The following is a 23,568-nucleotide window of genomic DNA, read 5'->3' as shown; positions in this document are numbered from 1 at the left end:
CTTCACTTACAAAAATAAACATTTTAAAATTAATCATTAATTTTTTAAATTAAGACCTGGATAGCAGAATGAACAGAGCTGGAAGAGTTAGCTGAATGATTCATCCAGAATGTGATACAAGAAAGGAGTTTAAACATATTAAAAAGGCTACCAAACATGCAGGATAGTTCAAAGTGATCCAATATCTGTTTATATTAAGAGTTCCAAAAGGAGAACAGCATATAGACTATATTACACACAAGAGGATTATTGCATTATAATAAGTAAATACTAGGAAATGGAACTCACCATGCATTAAAAAGAACCTCTTAGTACTTATTCCAGAAATTAAAGAAAAGTTAATTATTATTGCTTTCATTAATGTCATTCAATATATTAATAGTAAATGTAGTTTTATTATCAATTCATTGGGTGGAGAAATATCATCTCTTAAAGTGAAATGCCTATTCCCGATTAAGAACAAAAGCTTTTAGTACTCTAGAAATAAAAGGTTCTTTCACTTCACAATGAAAGTCTAATAAGAATTCATAGTAAATATCACTCATAAATATTAGAAGCATCCCAATTAAAACCAGGAACTAAATAAAAATTCTCAGTCATACTGTAATTATTCAACACTGCTAGTAAATGCTATATATATATATAAGGTTAAGATTATTAATAGATGGCATTAACCTAATTAATTAACCTAAGATAATTAACCTACAGCAGGAGTCAGTAAACTATAGCCTTCACCTGTGAGCTAAGAATGGTTTTTATAATTTTCAACTTTTTTTTTTTTTAAAGAATATGTGACACAGGCAGTATGTGACCTGCAAAGCCTGGACATCACAGAACATTTGCTGACTCCTAATCTACAGCACACAGACGAATCAACTGACAAGCTATTACAACTAATAAAACTTATACAAGGCTGCCAGAAACAAAAAGATGAATTAGAAAAGAAAAAAAACAGAAACAGATAATAGAATTAACTAGAAAATAGAGAATATGGACTCAACTAGAAAATGTAATTTGAAAAAAAAATCCCATTTTAATAGTAAGAAAACCATGAAATAACCAGGAATATCATTGTAACTTCAGAGGAAAGTAAATGCCTAGCCATATATTTCAGCATTAAAAGTTATACGTAGCTCATTTCAGAGTGCTAATCATTGAGAAAAAATTCCAACACCTAATTTCTTAGAGACTGAAAGCTAAAATCACGAAAGGACAAAACTTACAACTGATATGATGATGATGATGATAGTGAGCTTGAGATTCTTCATGCACATGGCTCGGGCAAGATTTCTGCTGGTTGTTTTGAAGGTGACAGACTAGGGGAAAAAAAAAAAAAGCATGAATTGGTTGATCCCTGGCAATGACTACATGATGGATTTGCAATAATACCTGCCAAACTTTCACTTTCATTAATTCTGTTCCAATGTTCTTTACACCTTCCCTCTCTTCACATGTAGACTGGCCATTTGTAATCTCTAGTTTCCCAAAGCAGGACTCTGCCATATATATGGTAAGCAAAAAGCCCATTGCAAAGGGTTCCCTCCTTTTTCTTCTGCACTGTAGCAGTGCATGTAACGATGACCACTAGAAGTAGTTCTCCCTGCTAGCAAAAAAGCCTTTTTCCCTTTATGCTTCCAGTAGAGAAAGTTTCTTGGAAACACATTTGCCTATTCTGCCCCATTTAATCCTGCTATTGTGAACCATAAGAACTGTTTAGTTCCCCCAGGAAGATATCTATTTACTCATATGAGGGCCCAAACCCAAAGAACTTCACTCCTTCAGTTATCCATTTTCTTTTGCAGCATCAATTTCTTAATATATATCGAACCGTTCCCACCAGGACACATGCAGTTTCAAACAAACAATAATCACTAACAGTTCAGAAGTTCCACTCCTAGATATATACCAAACAGAGAGGTATGTACAAGTTCAGCTAAAGACATATATAGAAATGTTACCAACTGCATTATTTGTTTTATTTCAAACCCGGAAACAACCCAAATGCCTGCCAACTGTACTGCAAAGAATTTAACCTTGCCTGAAAAGGATCTGACCTTTGCCTTCAGCTCCTGAAAGACAACATTTTCTTGCTTTGGAGCTATGGGCCCGCCAAATAGTAACTGTAGTTTAGTGCAGGGACTAGTCACTCTAGGAAGACCAACTATATGATTTAGGATAGGGGTTTAGGTCAGACCTAGAGGAGCTTAGACTGGAGACTGAGATTAAGCAAGTAGGCAATCATAAGTCAATCATGCTTATGTAATGAAATTGCAATGAAAAATTAAACAACAAAGTCCTACTGTAGCACAGGGAACTATACTCAATATTCTATAATTAAACCACAATGGAAAAGGATATGAAAAAGAACATATGCATATATACATATATGTATAACTGAATCACTTTGCTGTATACCAGAAACTAGCATAACACTGTATATAAATCAACTATGTTTCAATAAACACAACAACAAAACTGAGCAATGAAGCCTGGGCAAGCTTCCATGTTGTACAATACTCTGCATATGTTGCAAAATAAATCTATTTGATGGCAAGATAGGAAAAATTTAAATATAAAACATTTTCTCTATCCTTTGGCTTCTTCCCTTCCCTCACTGTGCACTGTATATCCGCATTAGGCATCAACCAAATCTTCTCCATCACCAAAATACCTGCTCAACCATAAAGACCAACATTCTACCAGCACCAACAAGACAACTTAAAGATAACATTCTTTCTTAATCTTGTGAGGGGCCACAATCTGGATTGTGTAAACTGTCAACAACATGTCACCTAATGTCCAGCCCTCTGTCTCAAAAACACTTATAGAACTGTGCCTTGACTTCCAATGGGCAGAACAGTTCTCAGAGCTTTCTGAGATGCTGTTCCCAGGTTATAATCCTCAAATTTGGCTCGAATAAAATTTTCAATTTCTTTGATCAATGGATTAATTCTTTGTTGACAATGTCATCACACATCTATGCTGGCAGAGTAACAACCCCACAGGGAGAGAACAGAAACTCTGGGTTTGGTACCTCCCTTGAACTCCACCCCAATGTGCTTCTGCTCTTGATTGAGCTTAATCTGTAACATTTGCCTGTAAAAAACCATAACTATAGGTATAATAGTTTTCACAAAGTCCTTCTAGTGAGTTATCAAACCTGAGAGTGATTGGGGGAATTAACAAGCTTGCACGTGGTGTCAGAATTGAGGGCTGTTTGGGGACTGTGGCCTCTAAACTGTATATAGTTGGTAAACACTTCTAAGTTGCCTAAACTCTTTACAATTACTCACAAACAAAGTCATAATAAAGAATCCAAGGAGGAAGAAGATAATATGAAGAAGAAGTAGTGAGCAATGAGCTTCCTTGATGGTTCAGTCAGGAAAGTACCTGCCTGCAAATGCAGGAGACCCAAGAGACATGGGTTTGATCCCTGGGTCAGGAAGATCCCCTAGAGGAGGAAACAGCAACCTACTCTAGTTTTCTTGTGTGGAGAGTCCCACAGACAGAGGAGCCTGGCAGGCTACAGACCATGGGGTCACAGAGTCAGACACGACTTAGTGACTACACCACCACCACCACTGAGCAATAAAGCTAATATACTTAAGTGACTGAATGGATTGAAGATTTCTCCACAAGCCTCAGGTTAATATTCAAACACTAATAAGTCACCTATTTAAAACCAGTTAAACTAAACAGAACAATTGTTACACCTTACCAAAGCTTTCCGTGGAGACAGGTGGGGGTGGGTGTAAATAGAAAAGAACAAGAATAAAGAAAAAAAAAACCTGTGAAAATGACAAGGGCAAGCTGACAAGCCTATGGCCTATCCACTTCATGTTGATTTCATTAGCAGCTGATGATGCCCTAAAATTGGGCGAAGCACTTGACTAATTTCTCCAAAGAAGATACACCAATAGCCAATAAGCACATAGCTTCCCTGGTGGTTCAGATGGTAAAGAATCTGCCTGCAATGCAGTGACGCAGGAAGATCACTGGAGTTGGGAAGATCCCCTGGAGAAGAGAATGGCTATCCACTCCAGTATTCAAATTGGGAAAGAAGTATGTAAAGGTCGTATATTGTCACCCTGCTTCTTTAACTTGTATGCAGAGTACATCATGCAAAATGTCAGGCTAGATGAATCACAAGCTGGAATCAAAACTGCTGGAGGAAATATCAATGACCTCAGATATGTAGATGATTCTAATCTAATAGCAGAAAGGGTAGAGGAACTAAGGAGCCTCTTGATGAGGGTGAAAGAGGAGAGTGAAAAGGCTGGCTTACAACTCAACATTTCAAAACCTAAGATCATGGCTTCTGGTCCCATCACTTCAAATATTATCCTGGTGAAAAAGTAACTGCAGTTTCAGACTGTGAATTTTAAATCATTACAACTAGGCTGAAACACATTTTTATTAATCAAAATAGGAACTATTACAATCAATACATTTTTGCCAGTGTGAAATAAGTTTGTTTATTCCTGTGGCATAAAAATCCATGCTTTGGGATTCGCTGAATTCTTGGGAAGTATTTTCTGCCTCCTGCTGGTTGTGGAAGTATTTTCCTTGGAAAAAGTTGTCGAGATGCTTGAAAAACTGGCAGTCTGTTGGTGAGAGGTCAGGTGTTGAACATGACTGATGAGGCAAAGCTCATAGCCCAGTTTATTCGATTTTTGAAACATTGATTGTGTGACGTACATTGTCATAAAGAAGAATTGGGCCCATCCTGTTGACCAATACCGGGTGCAAGAGTTGCCAATTTTAGTGCATTTTATTGATTTGCTGAGCATACTTCTCAGATATAACGGTTTTCTTGGGATTCAGAAAGCTGTAGTGGATTAGACAGCAGCAGACCACCAAACAGTGACCAAGACCTTTTTTTGGTGCAAGTTTGGCTTTGGGAAGTGCTTTGGAGCTTCTTCTCAGTCCAACCACTGAGATGGTCATCGCCAGTTGTTGCATAAATCCACTTTTCATTGCATGTCACAATCCAATCAAGAAATGGTTCATTGTTGTAGTACAGAATAAGAGAAAACAACACTTCAAAACAATGATTCTTTCGATTTGTGGGCAGTTCATGAGGCACCTACTTATCAAACTTTTTCACCTTTCCAATTTGCCTCAAGTGCCAAATTACCATAAAATGATTGATGCTGAGTTCTTAGGCAACCTCTTGTGTTTTAAGAGCATCAGCTTCAATGATGCTCTCAATCGGTCGTCGTCAGCTTCCAATAGCCAGCCACTGTGCTCCTTATCTTCAAGGCTCTTGTCTCCTTTGCAAAACTTCTTGAACCACCACTGCAATGTATGTTCATTAGCAGTTCCTGGGCCAAATGCATTGTTGATGTTGTGAGTTGTCACTGCTGCTTTATGACTCATTTTGAACTCGAATAAGAAAACTGCTCGAATTTGCTTTTTGTCCAACATCATTTCCCTAGACTAAAATAAATATAAAATAAACAGCAAGTATTAAGTCATTAGCAATAAAAACAAACAAATAAAGCAAGAAGTGTGCATTTAAATGATGTCTAACATAACCACATTTACTTAAGAATGTATTCAGTATCAAAGTGCAACAATGTAAAACCATAATTACTTTTGCACCAACCTACTAGAAGGGGAAACAGTGATAGATTTTATTTTCTTGGTGCATGGGGATGACCCAGAAAGATGTTATGGGGAGGGAGGTGGGAGGGGGGTTCATGTTTGGGAATGCATGTAAGAATTAAAGATTTTAAAATGTAAAAAATAAAAAACTAAAAAAAAAAAAAATAAAGGCAAGGAAGAAAAAAAAAAAAAAAAAAAAAAAAAAAAAAAAATAAAATCATTGAGGATGGTGACTGCAGCCATGAACTTAAAAGAGACCTGCTCTTTGGAAGGAAAGCTATGACAAACCTGACAGCATATTAAGAGGCAGGGACATCACTTTGCCAACAAAAGTTTGTATAGTTAAAGCTATGGTTTTTTCAGTAGTCAGGTATGGATGTGAGAGTTGAACCATAAGGAAGGCTGAGTGTCAAGGAACTAATGCTTTCAAATTGTGGTGCTGGAAAAGACTCTTGAGAGTCCCTTGGACTGCAAGGAGATCAAATCAGTCCATCCTAAAGGAAATCAGTCCTGAATATTCACTGAAAGGACTGACGCTGAAGCTGAAGCTCCAATACTTTGGCTACCTGATGTAAAGAGCCAATTCAAAGAAAGAGACTTGGATGCTAGGAAAGATTGAAGACAAAAGGAAAAGGGGAATGACAGAGGATAAGAAGGTTGGATGGCATCACGGACCCAATGGACATGCGTTTCAGCAAACTCTGGGAGATAGTAAAGGACAGGGAAGCCTGGCATGATGCAGTCCATGGGGTCAAGAGTCAGACACGACTCAGTGACTATATAACAACAAATAAGCACATGGCAAGATGATTAACATCACTAGTCACTGTTGTTGTTTCAATTGCCAAATCCTGTACAATTCTTTGTGTCCCCATGAACTGTAGCCTGCCAGGCTCCTCTGTCCATGGGATTTCCCAGGCAAGAATACTAGAGTGGGTTGCCACTTCCCTCTCCAAGGGATCTTCCCAACCCAGGGATCAAACCTGTGTCTCCTGCCTTTCAGGTGGATTCTTTACTGTTGAGCCACCACAGGAAGCCCCATCAGTCATTAGGGAAATGAAAATCAAAACCACAATGATCCTACTTCATACCAATGAGCATGGCTATAACAAAAATATGGAAAATGACAAGTGTTGGTGAAGATGTGGAAAAACTGGTATCCTTGTACATATATATACAGTGGACATCTATGTATACATACACATATACATATAGTGGGACTATAAAATGGTGCAGCAGTTAAAAAAAAATGTTTGGTAGTCCCTCAAAAAGCTACAATGCCACTCCCCCATAAATACTCAAAGTAACTGAAAGCAGGGACTTGAATGAATACTTGTAATGCCAGTGTTTGTAGAAGCATAATTCACAAGAGCCCAAAGATGGAAATAACTCAATGGTCAATCAACAGATGAATGAATAAAAAAAGTGGTATATCCATATGATGGAATATCAGGCATAAAAATAAATTAAGTTCTGATACATGCAACAACATGGATGAAACTTGAAAATATGATGCTAAGTGAAATAAGCAAGGCACAAAAGGACAAATAACTATAGGATTCCAATTATAGGTACCTAGAAAAGGAAATTCATAGACAAAAAGTAGATAAGAGGTTATCAGGGGCTGAGGAGAGTAGGAATGGGAAGTAATTGGTTAACAGTTGCAGAATTCCTGTTTGGAACAATGACAAAGTTTTGTACACTGATAGCTATGATGGTTGCGCAACACTGTAAATGTAATTAATGTCACTGAATTATACACTAAACTGGTTAAAATGGGAAATTATGTATATTTCAAAATTAGAAAAATATAATATGCCAAAGCCCACTGAACTGTATACTTTAAATGGGTCAACTGTATGGTCTGTGGTTTATTTATAAATAAAGAAATTTAAAAAGCTGTTAAAAATCAAGAGGTGATAAAATGAAACAATTTTTAAATACTTGAATAAAAAAATAAAGAAACATGTATAATATCATACATGAAACGAATCACCAGTCCAGGTTCGATGCATGATACCAGATGCTTGGGGCTGGTGCACTGGGACAATCCAGAGGGATGGTACGGGGAGGGTGGAGGGAGGGGGGTTCAGGATGGGGAACATGTGTATAACTGTGGCAGATTCATGTTGATGTATGGCAAAGTCAATACAATATTGTAAAGTAATTAACCTCCAATTAAAATAAATTTATATTAAAAATAAATAAATAAAAAAGAGGAACAAAGAAGATGAAGCAAATAAAAACCAAAGTACAACATAGCTTACTTAAACCCAACTCTCCCAATATTTACATTACATGTAAATGGAATAAACATTTCAATTATAAGTACACTTTATATATTCAAGAACGTAAAGGAAAGCTTGCAAATGTTTAAGGGGATAACACAAAAGATATAAAAAAGATCCCTGTAGAGATGAAAAATACATAAAATGGGAGTAACAGATTACAAACTGCAGAAGAAAAAGACAAGTAAACTCAAAGACATAGTAACAGAAACTATCCTAAATGAAACACAGAAAGAAAAAAGACCAAAAAATAATGAACAGAGCATCAGTGAGTTGTGGGACAATTTCAAATAGTTTAATGTACATAGAGTTGGACTACTAGAAGGAAAGAAGGACAGAAAAATATTTGAAGAAATAATAGCTATTTTTATAATTTGATTAAAATCTACAAACTCACACTTCAACAAACTGAAAGCTGAAGAAACATGAAGAAAACTGAAGTATATTATAATGAAATATCTTAAAACCAATGATAGAAAAATGTTAAAAGCACCCAGAGGGGGAAAAAGACACATTATATATGTAAAAGCATCAATGGAATTTTTATCAGAAACAACATAAAAGACAGCGATGAAATATCTTTAAAATACTGAATGAAAAACTTAATGTAAAATTCTATTCTGTGAAAATATCTTTTAAAAAAAGGAAATGAAAGACTTCAGATATACAAATACTGAAAGGATTCATTATTAGCAGACCTACAATGCAAGAAATGTTAAAAGATGTCCTATAAGCAGAAAGAAAATGTCACCAGATGGAAATCTGGACCTACAGAAAAGAATGATGTGAGTTATAAGAAATATTAACTACATGGGTTAGCAGAAATTATGTTTTTTTAACTATTTAAATCTCTTTAAAAGATAACCAACTGCTTAAACAAAGAAAACAACAGAAAGAGAAGGTGAGGGGAAGAAAGAACAGATGGTACAACAGGAAACAAACAGTAACATGGCAGATTTAAAATCTTCCCACACAGAAAACTTCAGGCTGGGACTGCTTCACTGGTGAATTCTTTCAAATAACTAAGGAATAGATAATTTCAATAGTACTAGCACAAAAACTCTTTTGGAGGACAGAGAGATGCAGGTAACACTTTTCAACCTGTTTGTTGGGGCCAGCATATCTCTGATACCAAAGCCCCAAAATAAAAGTAAATGACACACCAATGTCCCTCATGAACAAAGATGCAAAATTCCTGAATAGGTTAACAGCAAATCCAGTAAGATATTATATAAAAAGGATAATGGATAATGACCTTGCAGGAATGCAAGGCTGGTTTAACATTCAGAAATAAATATTAATTTAGTAAGTTAAGTTCAGTAATATTAACTGAATAAAAGAGAAAAACTATATAATTCTCTAAGTAAATAGAGAAAAAATATTTGATAAAATTCATGAATAACTTTCAAATGAGGAACTGAAAGAACTTCTTTCATCTGATAAAGTGTACCTATAAAGAAAATCTACAACAACATAATTGAAAACACTGAATCTTTCCCCACAAGATGTGCTCCATGCAAAAATGTCTATTCTTATGACTTGTCTTCACTATCATGTAGGTTCTAGTCAGTGTAATAAGACAAGGAAAAGAAATAAAAAGCAAGCATCTACCAAAAACACCAGTAGAATAAGTGAATTTTGCAAAGTTGCAGGATATAAACCAGGTCAATATATAAAAATTAACTTCATTTCTATATATGAGAATAAATATTGGAAAACAAAATTTTTAAATTTATAATAGAACACAAAACCATGAAATTCTCAAAGGTAAATTTCACAAAGTATGTGCAAGACTTGTATACAAAAAACTAAAAAACACTGGTAAGAGAAATTAAAAAATTCTATGCAAAGCAGAGATATGCCAGGTTTATGCATAGGAAGACTCAAGGCTGTCAAGATTCCCAAATTTCCCTAAATTGACTTATTAAACGCAATCACAAAGACACATTAAAAAAAATAAAAGGATGGAAAATAACAGGCATATTCTGAAACATAAATGGAAATGCAAAGGACCTAAAATGGTGAAGACAATCCTGGAGAAGAACATAGTGAAGAACTTAGGGAATTCTATAAAGCTCAATTAGCAATACAGTGTGGTACTGGCATAAAGGCAGACAAACAGACTATGGAACAAAATAAAGAATACAGAATTAAAGCCCAAAGAGAAGAATGGATAAACAAACTGTGGTTGGTAGATTTATACAATGGAATATGCAGTACAAAAAATAAAAATAATAAATTATTACTACACTCAACAACATGGACAAATCTCATAGGCATACTGGTGAGTGAAAGAGGCCAGACACAAAAAAAATAGATAACATATGATTCCATTTTTCTATACATTCTAAGAACAGGAAAAAACACTATCTAAGGTGATGTAAAAAAAGGTCAGACCTCTGTTAGGGATTGTTAACTGCAAGAGGCATGAGGCAGTTTTCTGAGGTGTTGATAGTGTTTTATATCTTGATGTATGTCTTGATCTAGGTGGTGTTTGGGATTCCCTGGTGGCCCAGTCGTTAAAGAATCCGCCTGCAATGAGGGAGACATGGGTTTGATCCCTGGGTTGGAAAGATCCGCTGGAAAAGGGAAAGGCTACCCACTCCAGTATTCTGGCCTGGAGAATCCCCAAGGACAGAGGAGCCTGGTGGGCTGCAATCCATGGGGTCACAAAGAGTTGGACATGATTAAGCAACTAAGCACAGCATAACACAGGTGTTATTTACATGGGTATATTGTTGTTTAGTTGCTAAGTTGTGTCTGACTCTTTTGCAACCCCATGAAACTGTAGCCTGCAAGGTTCTTCTGTCCATGGGATTTTCCAGGCAAGAAAACTGGAGTGGGTTGCCATTTCCTTCTCCAGGGGAATCTTCCCTACCCTGGGATCAAATTTGTGTTTCCTACATTGCAGGTGGATTCTTTATCACTGAGCCACCTGTGAATCCTGTTCAGTTCAGCTCAGCTCACCTCAGTCGTGTCCAACTATGGACTACAGCACACTAGGCTTCTTTGTCCATTACCAACTCCCAGAACTTATGCAAACTCATATCTACTGACTCGGTGATGCCATCCAACCATCTCACCCTCTGTCTTCCCCTTCTTCTCCCACCCTCAATCTTAGCCAGCATCAGGGTCTTTTCAAATCAGTCAGTTCTTTGCATCAAGTGGCCAAAGTACTGGAGCTTCAGCTTCAGCATCAGTCCTTCCAATGAACACTCAGGACTGATTTCCTTTAGGATGGACTGGATGGATCTCCTTACAGTCTAAGGGATTCTCAAGAGTCTTCTCCAACACCACAGTTCAAAGGCATCAATTCTTTGGCACTCAGCTTTCTTTATCCTCCATCTCTCACATTCACACATAACTACTGGAAAAACCACAGCTTTGACTAGATGGACCTTTGTCAGCAAAGTAATGTCTCTGCTTTTTAATATGCTGTCTAGGTTGGCCATAGCTTTTCTTCCAAGGAGCAGGCGTCTTTTAATTTCATGGTTGCAGTCACCATCTGCAGTGATTTTGGAGCCCAAGAAAATAAAGTCTGTCACTGTTTCCATTGTTTCCCCATCTATTTGCCATGAAGTGCTGGGACCATATGCCATGATCTTAGTTTTCTGAATGTTGAGTTTTAAGCCAACTTTTTCACTCTCCTCTTTCACTTTTATCAAGAGGCTCTTTAGTTCTTTGCTTTCTGCCATAAGGGTGGTGTTATCTGCATATCTGAGGTTACTGATATTTCTCCCAGCAATCTTGATTCCAACTGTGCTTCATCCCAGCTGGCATTTCACCTGATATACTCTGAATAGAAGTTAAATAAGCAGGGTGATGATATACAGCCTCGATGTACTCCTTTCCCAATTTGGAACCAGTCTGTTGTTCCATGCCCAGTTCTAACTGTTGCTTCTTGACCTGGCATACAGATTTCAGATCTCAGGAGGCAGGTCAGGTGGTCTGGTATTTCCATCTCTTTCAGAATTTTCCATAGTTTGCTGTGATCTACACAAAGGCTTTGGTGTAGTCAATAAAATAGAAGTAGATGTTTTTCTGGAACTCTCTTGCTTTTTCGATGATCCAGTAGATGTTGGCAATTTGATCTCTGGTTCCTCTGCCTTTTCTAAAACCAGCTTGGGATTGGAGTGAAAACTGACCTTTTCTAGTCCTGTGGCCACTGTTGAGTTTTCCAAGTTTGCTGGCATATTGAGTGCAGCACTTTAACAGCATCATCTTTTAGGATTTGAAACAGCTCAACTGGAATTCCATCACCATGAACAGTATGAACCCCATGAACAGTATGAAAAGGGAAGCCTGCTACAGAGGTATAAACATATATATATATATAAAATAACTGAGCTGCACATTTATTAATAGTACACTTGCTGTACTTTGCTGTATTTGTTACTCTTCCATAAAAAGAGGCAGCAGTTAGTTCATTAATACCTTTTATTATTCTGGGTCATTTAGTCAACAAAAATAAGGCGCTTTTTTTTTTTTTTTGGAAAAGTGAAGACTCTATTGGTACTGGTCAAACACAGGCCACTCCAGCTAAATAAGGTCATTTTCAGGGATTAAGGGGGCTTCCCAAGTGGCTCAGTGGTAAAGTATTTGCTCACCAATGCAGGTTTGATCCTTGGGTCAGGAATATCTCCTGGAAAAGGAAATGGCAACCCACTCCAGTATTCTTGTCTGGGAAATCCCATGGACAGAGGAGCCTGGTGGGGCGATAGACCATAGGGTCGCAAAGAATCAGACACAACTGGGTGACTAAATAATAACAACCAGGGATCAAGAATAACCAAGAGATGGACTGAGTGAGGGAGTGACAGTCACTCAGTTGTGTCCGATGGACTGGAAGTACCAAAAAATCTGCCAGCAGATTTACAATCAGATAACGTGTCTTCCCTCTTTGCCCCCAAGCAATGGTTTACAAAGTGAGACATTATAGAACCCTGGTGTTTTGACTTCCTATATGGTGGCACCCTTCCTTCAATTTCCATGTACTTTGGCTAAAGACCGCACTATTCTCCTAAGACTCACTGTTAATAGATGTCACTATAAAACTAACAATAACAATAAACCTTTAAATAGCTCTTACTATATATATGACACTGTTAGGGACTTTGCATGCATTGTGTGCTTTAACCCTTAAATACTATGAAGAAGATATATCTACATTTTATATACGATGATTGGAGGCACAGAGAGGTTAAGTAACTTGCCTAAGGTCACAAAACTAACAAGTGGCAGAGATGGGATTCAGTCTCAGGCAACAGACTCTAGAGCTTGTGCTGTAAACCACTACAATCTAGCTGTCAGTAAGAATGAACAAGATCACTCATTTTTATCTGTTTTAAGATGCAAACTTCTACTCTTCATGTAAATTTGTAGATCCAAACTGTGACTGATCTCTGCCCTCCTTCTATTCGTTATCTATTCATTCCTTCTATATCTATCATCTTTCTTCAAAACTTTCATCTGCTAACCAAATGGAAAATGCAGAGACACACATTAATTGCAGCAAGAGTAGGTTACAGGGACATGTCAGTCTCTGCCTCTTGCTTAATGCAAAGAAAAGTCAAGCTCTCATGGTAAGCAAGAAAGTGACTTTACTGTCAGGTTTTCAGCATTCATCATGGGTCACAAGTGGCCTGTACTTTTGTTCTCTGTGTTACAAAATGTACACTTCTACACAGCTGAAGTGCTAAGTTAGGTAGGCACCAATCCAAAGCTTTAAAAAAAAACTATTCTTTCATACTGAGTATATTTTCCAAACAAAAGCTTGCTTAATAGCTATTAATGGGTTGTCTCATGTTATCCTCATCATCACAAAGTAGTCAGGTAACAGGGGTTAGAAAGGGAAAAAAAAAAAAACTCCACTAAAGTATCGATTTTAAGACATTTCCCTATTATTTTAGCCATTAACCACAGTATCTCTACTTTATAATACTATCATATCCCATACTTACCGAATCCACAAGATTTTCTGTTTTATCTATTAACAATTCCAATCTTTCACCTCGTTGAGCTACCAGATCTGAAAATGTTGGGGAAAAAAAATATCATGTTTATATCACAAAATTGCTAATTCTGGCTTTAACACAAATCAGATTTTAATTATAGTTGGTATTCTTGACAACTCATATTTACTACAAAAGCACTTAAATCTTAAAGAAATAAAAGACTGTATTCAACTCTGGCAGACATAAGGGTTTCCCAGGTGGCTCAGTGGTAAAGAGTCAGCCTGCCAAGCAGGAGATGCTGGTTTGATTCCTGGTTAGGAAAGATACCCTGGAGGAGAAAACGGCAACCCACTCCAGTTTCTTGCCTGGAAATTCCATGGACAAAGGAGCCTGGAGGGCTACAGTCCATAGAGTTGCAAAGAGTCGGACAAGACTGAGCAACATCAGACACAGACAGATAAATGAATGGGCATGACTGTGTTTCAGCAAAACTTTATGTAGAAAAACAGGCCAGATTTGATGCAAGGGCTGTAGTTTGCAAACACCTAAATGAAGGGTACAATCTGAGAGTAAAAACAAATGAGAGGTGGACATTTCCAGAATCACAGTGTGAGGTCCTCCCCAGAGTGTCTCTCCAATAAAACCATCACAACTGGTAAATTAGAAAAACAAACAAACAAAAACAATTCAAAGTCTGTGAAAACTGTGACTGTCCTAAGGGCATACAGCAAATGGAGAAACATTTATACAAGAAAATCAATGAACTCTCAGTGAGAACAGTGAAGAGTCTCAGGCATTTGAGCCACGATCTACTTCATCCTTCAGTTCAGTGAAATGGCAGCTCTACTTCTGGCAAATAAAGCCTGGGAGCTCTCTTTTCCCTCAGGTCCCATTCAAAATTTATGATTTCTCCCCATGAGGGGCAACTCATCAGCATTTCTCCTTCTGCCTTACCCCAGCCCCAGGTCCGTGAGGCAGAAGCTCTATTCGAGCATGGCATAGATGGTAGGTGTGAGGGCTCCTCCCTCTATCAAGCCCCCCTCCCCCGCCACCCGCCACACACACACACAGGGCCGAAGCTCTACCACAGGAGGCAGGACAAGAACTCTGGGCTGTAAGTGCCCCTGCCCTGACATAACTCACAGAGCAGAGGTTCCACACTGGGAGGGGGCAAGCCAAGAAGACCGGGGTTACCCAGCACTCCAATAGCAGAGCAAGGGTGTCACTCTAAGAGAAGCACTTCGTTGCCCGTATCCACAGCACAAGGGCAGTGGTTCATAGATTGTTCCCATGGGGAAAGGCAGGCCTTAGGAACAGATCTTCCCTGAGAGTTCAGACTTTATTTGGAACAGAGTATGGGCAAGTTCAAGCCTAAGGGTGCTGTCAAAAACAGTGTTGTACACCCATGGCTGATTCATGTCAATGTATGGCAGAAACCACTATAATACTGTAAAGTAATTAGCCTCCAATTAAAATAAATCAATTAATTAAAAAATATAAATTTAAAAAAAACAATGAAGATTTTGGATGTAATCAATGACAATGAGGCTGGTAGCTTCATGGGAATAACAAGTTAAACTATGGGACAGCTGGAAGTTAACAGAGTATTTGGGGAAGAATCAGCTAAGAAGAGCCCTCCTGAAGTCAAAACAAACACCTAAGACTAGCCACAAAGACAAGGGAACACAAACCTAATTAGATCACTGGAGGAATTTGTCTGGGGAACTGTGAGAAAAATAAAAATAGAACAACTAGCCTGCAATTAGTGGAGGCTAACAGCTAGGTGAGATACTACAAAGGCAGGCTTAATAGGGAGATCAGGAAAAGAAACCAAGAGAGCTCTGTCATTCCAGGGTGACTGTGGGCATGCCCAAGGCTGTTCCCTCTGAGAAGTGACACTGGAGGCTGCACACTGTGGGAGAAACAGACTTCAAAGAAAAAGTCCAGCCAAGTCACTACACAAGTAAACAACAAACCCTGGGAGTTGGGAAAGAGAGCCCAGAGTTGCTACATTATCTAAACTGTCCAATTTAATATATATATATATATATATATAGATGAAAAGAAACAGGAAAGTGTGATCCAGACACAGGAAAAAGAACAGACATTAGACACCTGAGGAAGGGTGAGCTCAGCTGTTTCACTCAACAAGAGAATGCAATTAGAAATCAGTAACAGAAGAAAAACTTATGAGATGAAATAAAAGCAGTGCACAGAAGAAAATTTATAGCAGCAAACACCTACATTAAAGAGAAGAAAATAGTATAGACTGAACTGCGTCCCTACAAATTCATATAATGAAGCCCTAACCCCTAATTCAGAGATGGGGCTTTTGGGAAATCATTAGGTTTAGATAAGGTCATGCAGGATTATGATGGGATTCATGTCCTTCCAAGAAGAAACACCAGAGAGCTTGTTCCCTATTTTATTTCCAGCCATCTGAGGACACAGTGATAAGGCACAATCTGCAAGCTGGGAAGACAGTTCCCACCAGGACCCAACCATGCAGGCACCCTGATCTTGGATTTCCAGTCTCCAGAACTGTGAGACAATCACTTTCTATTGTTTAAGCTACCCAGTCTGTGGTACTTTTTATAGTACTCTAAGTTGACTAAGGGGAGAAGGTAATGCCACCCCACTTCAGTACTCTTGCCTGGAGAATCCCATGGATGGAGGAGCCTGGAAGACTGCAGTCCATGGGGTGGCTAAGAGTCAGACACAACTGAGTGACTTCACTTTCACTTTTCACTTTCATGCACTGGAGAAGGAAATGGCAACCCACTCCAGTGTTCTTGCCTGGAGAATCCCAGGGACGGGGGAGCCTAGTGGGCTGCCGTCTATGGGGTCGCACAGAGTCGGACATGACTGAAGCGACTTAGCAGCAGCAGCAGCAGCAAGTTGACTAAGACAAAAGATCTCAAATTAATAACCTATCTTTTTACCTTAAGGAACTGGAAAAAGAAGAGCAAACTAAATCCAAAGCTAAAAAGGGGAAGAAGATAATAAACATTAGAGCAGAAAAAAATATCAGCAAAACAACAGAGAAAATCAATGAAACCAAAAGTAGGTTTGAAAACATCAACAAATCTGACAAATATTTGCATAAACAGACCAAAAAAAAGAAAGAAAATTCTCAAATTACTAAAAATATCACTATCAACTTCACAGAAATGAAAGGGATCCTAAGAGAATACTATGAACAAGAGTATGTCACACATTAGAAAAATGAAATGGATAAATTCCTAGGAAGACACAAACCACCTAAACAGACTCAAGAAGAAACAGAATATCTGAATAGAGCTACAACAAAGAAAGAGATTCAATCCGTAATTCTTAAACTTTGCACAAACAGAAGTACAGGCACAAATGGCTTTAAGGGTGAATTCTACCAAACGTTTCAAGAATTAATATCAGTTTTCACAAATTCTTACAAAAACAGAAGAAGAGGGAATACTCAAAACTTATCTGATGAAGTCAATAACAGTCTAGTATCAAAACCAGATAAAGATATTACAAGAAAATAATACATCAATATATCTTATGAATATACATAAAAAAGCCCTTAGTAAAGTACTGGCAAAATGAATCCAGCAATATATAAAAACAATTATAAACCATGATGAAGTGGCATTTGTTTCAGAAATGCAAGGTTACTTTCATACTCAAAAATCAGTGATTGCAATGTATTAATAAAATAAAGGAAAATACAACATGAACATCTCAACAGATGCAAAAAGCACTTAATAAAATCCAACACCTTTACATGATAACCCAACAAACAAAAAATAGAAGGAAACATCCACAATCCAATGAATGGCATCTGTGAAAGACCACAGCTAACATCATACATAACTGTGAAAGCTTCCTAAGATCAGGTATAAGACAAGCATATCCGCTGTTGCTGCTTTTATTCAACACTGTACTGGAGGTTCTAGTTAGGGCAATTAGACAAGAGAAAGGAATGAAAATTATCCAGACTGGAAAGGAAGAATTAAAACTCTATTTTCCAATGGTATGATCCTGTACATACAAAATCATAAGGAATGATTAAAGTAAATGAGTTTAACAAGGTTGTACAAGATCAAAATACAAAAACTGACTACATTGCTATACAAAAAGCAATGAAAAATCCAAGCATGAAAGAAAAATTCCATTTACAATAGCATAAAAAATGGGAACAAGGCAAGAAAGATGATGGAAGAGAAATATTATTAAAAAGAAATAATTCTGCTCATCAAAAACGGTAAGAAAGACTTTATTCAAGACTATTGCAACAGGGACTTCCCTGGCAGTTCAGTGGTTAAGACTGTATGCTTCCAATGACGGTGCATGGGTTTGATCTGTGGTAGGGGAACTAAGATCCCACACACCATGTGGTGCAGCAAAAAAACAAAAAGACTACTGCAATAGAGGATAGAGATTGAGCTCAACTCTGAACATAACAAGGAAAAGTGGGATGATGTCAGCAACATAGTAGCATAAGACATTTCTTCTTTTCTCCCTCCTTTTAAGCAACTAATTATACATCTATCCATGAACAAGAGTCTCTCTGTTAGAATTTTGGGGTCCAGCATCATATGCCAAGGGCCCTGGGAGGATTCTTATCCACCTGTACATTGGTAACAGGCAGACAGACCATCACACAGGCTGTAGAATCAGCAGGACTCGTGATCTGCCCCAACCCCTCTTGGCCATGGTGGGGTTAGGGAAAATCTGAATAGTGCTGACTTGGGCAGGCACCCAAGGACAAAAGAGAATTAGTAGAAGTTCAGCCTTGCTGAGGTAGAGTCCAGCATGCCACTTGAGCAAAACAAAACAAATCTGAGGCTGGATTTCCATGACTGTGGGGAGATGGAATGGAGGAGATCAGGGAAGAAGCAGGTAAGAATATCAAACACTATTAAAGGATATGGTTCCTGATTATTGTGTTCAGGACTTCAGCAGAAAGTCCATTCACAAGTTTATGGGAAACCCTCACCCCATGAGCCCTTCACCAGTCCCACAATCACCTGCAATGCCCAGAGTGCAAGACTCATACCTCCCCCTACTCTCCAGCTATCTCCTTATACATACTCCTGAGTTCAGTGGCAAGAGCAAGCTCCAATAAAAAGAGTGCTCTCAAAGTATCTTACCAGGGTCTATGTGCAAGGGAGAAACTATAAACTTGAGTTGTAGTGCTATCTTCAGCAAAACAAAAGAGATGTTTCTAGCAGACACCCTGGTGAGCTATAAAACCAGAGAAGACACAAAAGCTTAAAAATTATGCCACAAGAGGGAGCAAGAAGCATGGAGCATGGTATGTCAACACAAAGTCAGAGAAAATCCCAGATATAACAGGATTTATGAATAGAATTTCCCACCTGAAGGGAACTAATAAAGATGTGAGGAGAAGTCTCATACTTGCAGTGACACAAAACTCCAAGCAACATTAAGAATTAAGAAAACACATGACATCACCAAAAGATAATCATTCACCAACAGCCAAAATCAAAGACATAAAATTTTGTGATTTAGCTGATAAAAGAATTCAAAAGAGCAGTTTTGAAGAAACCAAACAGCAGCAAGAAAACACAGAAAGACAATTCAACAAAATAAGGAAAACAGTACATGAACAAAATCTGAATCTTAATGAAGAGATAGAAATCATGGAAAAGAACCAAACAGAAATTCTGGAGCTGAAGAATTCAATGAATGAAATAAAAAACGGAATACAGAGTATCGATCTCAGAATAGATTGAGTGGAAGACAGAACAAATGAGCTAGAGGATAGGAAATCTGAAGTTAAAGGATAACAAAGGAAAAATAATGGAAAAGAGTAAAGAAAGCCTATGGATCTACAGGATTCCATTAGACATACAAATATTAGAATAACTGGGGTTCCAGAGGGAAAAGAGAGGGATCAAAGGCAAAAAAGTAGCTGAGAACTTCCCAAACTTGAGGAGAGACTTGGACATCAAAATTCATGATGCTAATCACCCTATTGTCTTAATGCAAAAAGACTTTATTAAGATAAATCATAATGATATTGTCAAAACAACAAAGATAAAGAGAAATCCTAAAAGCACCCAGAGAAAAAGACTGTGACCTAAAAAAGAATCCCCATTAGGTTATCAGCAGTTTTCTCAGCTGAAACCCTACAAGCCAGGAGAGAGCAGACTGACACATTCAAAATGTTGAATGAAAAACATTTCCAGCCAAGAATAGTACAGAAAAGTTATCCTTCAGATATGAAGGAGGAATACAGATATTCCCAGACAAATAAAATCTGAAGGATTTCATCACCACCAGACTCACAATGCAGAAATGCTGAAAGGAAAAGATGTTAATTAGTGACATGAAAACATATAAAACTATATAATACACTGGTAAAGGTAAATGCGCTGATTTAGAAGACTAATTCTGTAATATGATGGTGTCAAAGTTAAAGCAAGAGTATTAAAAATAACTACAGCTACTATAATTTGTTAATGAATACACAATATAAAAAGAGGCAAAGTGTGATAGCAAAAATATAAGAGGCACAGAAAATGAGTGGAGCTTTTGTATGCAAAATTAAGTTGCTATCAGTTTTAAATGGGGTGCTTTATCTATAATATTCTTTATTTAAGCCCAGTGGAAGCCATAAAACAAAAATTTGTATCAGACTCACAGAAGACAAAGAAAGGGGAAATAGAGGACACTGCTACAGAAAATTACCAATTTTTAAAAAGTAAGCATAAATAGAGGAAAAAAAGGAGCAATGAAACTACAAAACAGCCAAAAAGCAATGAATTAGATGCAATCAGTAAGTCTTTTCATATCAGTAATTAATCAAACTATAAATAGACTGAATTCACCAATCAAAAGGCACAGAGTGGTTGGACAGATTAGGGAAAAAAAAAGAAGACCCAACTATATACTGCCTCCAAGAGACTCACTTCAGACTGAAGTACACACACAGACTCAAAGTGAAGGAATGGGAAAACATATTCCATGCAAGTAGAAACCAAAAGAAAGTGGGGATAACTATACTTAATATCACACAAAATAAGACTGTACATGGAATTCTCTAGGCCAGAATACTGGAGGAGATAGCCTTTTCTTTCTCCAGGGTATCTTCCCAACCCAGGAATCGAACCCAGGTCTCCCACGTTGCAGGCGGAGTCTCTGCCAGCTGAGAAACAAGGGAAGCCCCCAAAAATGTTACCAAGAGATAAATAAGGTCATTATAAAATAATAAAGTACACCAGCCCCAAGCATCCAGTATCATGCATCATACCTGGACTGGCAATTCATTTCATATATGATATTATACATGTTTCAATGCCGTTCTCCCAGAGGGATGGTATGGGGAGGGAGGTGGGAGGGGGGTTCAGGATGGGGAACACGTATATACCTATGGTGGATTCATGTTGATGTATGGCAAAACCAATAAAATATTGTAAAGTAATTAACCTCCAATTAAAATAAATAAATTTATATTAAAAATAAAATAATAAAATAATAAAGTAATGAATTCATTAAGAAGATATAACAATCATACATCAGAGAACCTAATTATCTTCGGCTAATATTGAAAGATCTGAATGGAGAAACAGACAATACAATAATATTCAGTTCAGCTCAGTCGCTCAGTCATGTCAGTATCTTTGCAACCCCATGAATCACAGCACACCAGGCCTACCTGTCCATCACCAACTCCTGGAGTTCACTCAAACTCACATCCATTGAGTGGGTGATGCCATCCAGCCATCTCATCCTCTGTCGTCCCCTTCTCCTCCTGCCCCCAATCCCTCCCAGCATCAGGGTCTTTTCCAATGAATCAACTCTACACATGAGGTGGCCAAAGTATTGGAGTTTCAGCCTCAGCATCAGTCCTTCCAATGAACACCCAGGACTTATCTCCTTTAGGATGGACTGGTTTGGTCTCCCTGCAGTCCAAGGGACTCACAAGAGTCTTCTCCAACACCACAGTTCAAAAGCATCAATTCTACGGGACTCAGCTTTCTTCACAGTCCAACTCTCACATCCATACATAACTACTGGAAAAACCATAGCCTTGACTAGACTGGCCTTTGTTGGCAAAGTAATATCTCTGCTTTCTAATACGCTATCTAGGTTGGTCATAACTTTCCTTCCAAGGAGTAAGCGTCTTCTAATTTCATGGTTTCAGTCACCATCTGCAGTGATTTTGGAGCTCAAAAAATAAAGTCTGACACTGTTTCCACTGTTTCCCCATCTATTTCCCATGAAATGATGGAGCCATGATCTTCGTTTTCTGAATGTTGAGCTTTAGGCCAAATTTTTCACTCTCCTCTTTCACTTTCATCAAGAGGCTCTTTAGCTCCTCTTCACTTTCTGCCATAAGAGGGGTTTCATTTGCATATCTGAGGTTATTGATATTTCTCCTGGAAATCTTGATTCCAGCTTGTGCTTCTTCCAGCCCAGTGTTTCTCAAGATGTACTCTGCATATAAGTTAAATAAGCAGGGTGACAATATACAGCCTTGACATACTCCTTTTCCTATTTGGAGCCAGTCTGTTGTTCCATGTCCAGTTCTAACTGTTGCTTCCTGACCTGCATACAGATTTCTCAAGAGGCAGGTCAGGTGGTCTGGTATTCCCATCTCTTTCAGAATTTTCCACAGTTTATTGTGATCCACACAGTCAAAGGCTTTGGCATAGTCAATAAAGCAGAAATAGATGTTTTCTCTGGATCTCTCTTGCTTTTTCCATGATCCAGCAGATGTTGGCAATTTGATCTCTGGTTCCTCTGCCTTTCCTAAAATCAGCTTGAACATCTGGAAGTTCATGGTTCATGTATGGCTGAAGCCTGGTTTGGAGAATGTTGAGCATTACTTTACTAGCGTGTGAGATGAGTGCAATTGTGCAGTAGTTTGAGCATTCTTTGGCATTGCCTTTCTTTGAGATTGGAATGAAAATTGACCTTTTCCAGTCCTGTGGCCACTGCTGAGTTTTCCAAATTTGCTGGCATATTGAGTGCAGCACTTTCACAGCATCACCTTTCAGGATTTGAAACAGCTCAACTGGAATTCCATCACCTGCACTCGCTCTGTTTGTCATGATGCTTTCTAAGGCCCACTTGACTTCACATTCCAGGATGTCTGGCTCTAGGTGAGTGATCACACCATCGTGACTATCTGGGTTGTGAAGATCTTTTTTGTAGAGTTCTTCTGTGTATTCTTGCCATCTCTTCTTAATATCTACTTCAATACCCTACCTTCAGCAATGAATAGGTCATCCAGACAGAAAATCAAAAAAGAAACAGTGGATTTGAAACATACATTAGACCAAGTGAACCTAACAAACATGTAAGAAACAAAATCAAAAAAGAAACAGTGGATTTGAAACATACATTAGACCAAGTGAACCTAACAAACATGTAAGAAACATTCCATCCAACAGCAGCAGAATACACATTCTTCTCAAGTGCACACAGAACATTCTCCAGGATAGACTACATGATATAATACAAAACAAGTCTTAACTAATTTAAGAACACTGAACCATACTATCTTTTCTGTCCACAATGGCATGAAACTAGAAATCAATACTAAAAGGAAAGTTAGAAAATCTTCAAATATGTGGAACCTAAATAACACACTCCTAAACAACCAATGGATCCAAAAATAAATCAGAATGGAAATAAAAATTTAAAAAAACTTCAAACAAGTAAAAATGGAAAGACAACACACTAAAACCTATAGGATGGTGCAAAAA

At 37.9% G+C, this 23,568-nt stretch overlaps 1 protein-coding gene across 7 annotated transcripts in view; it reads right to left on the bottom strand.

Annotated features, from left to right (window-relative positions):
- The window catches only part of VAMP7 (vesicle associated membrane protein 7), a 282,802-nt gene that overhangs the window by 5,732 nt on the left and 253,502 nt on the right, over positions 1-23,568 (bottom strand). For 4 of the 7 annotated variants that reach the window (XM_070291950.1, XM_070291947.1, XM_070291949.1 and 1 more), the window contains 2 exons: positions 13,856-13,923; positions 1,224-1,316 (listed from right to left, as the gene is read on the bottom strand). In XM_070291950.1, coding sequence (XP_070148051.1) covers positions 1,224-1,316; positions 13,856-13,923 — 161 coding nt within the window. Of the gene's footprint in view, positions 1-1,223; positions 1,317-4,396; positions 5,440-12,502; positions 12,602-13,855; positions 13,924-23,568 lie in introns of those variants that run through there. The other 3 variants (XM_070291945.1, XM_070291948.1, XM_070291946.1) reach the window with 2 other exon arrangements.

Source organism: Ovis canadensis, chromosome X (genome assembly GCF_042477335.2).
Source record: "Ovis canadensis isolate MfBH-ARS-UI-01 breed Bighorn chromosome X, ARS-UI_OviCan_v2, whole genome shotgun sequence".
NCBI classification, from domain to species: Eukaryota; Metazoa; Chordata; class Mammalia; order Artiodactyla; family Bovidae; genus Ovis; species Ovis canadensis.
The sequence above is the reverse complement of the archived record's forward strand: the minus strand, read 5'-3'. Positions and strand labels throughout refer to the sequence as shown.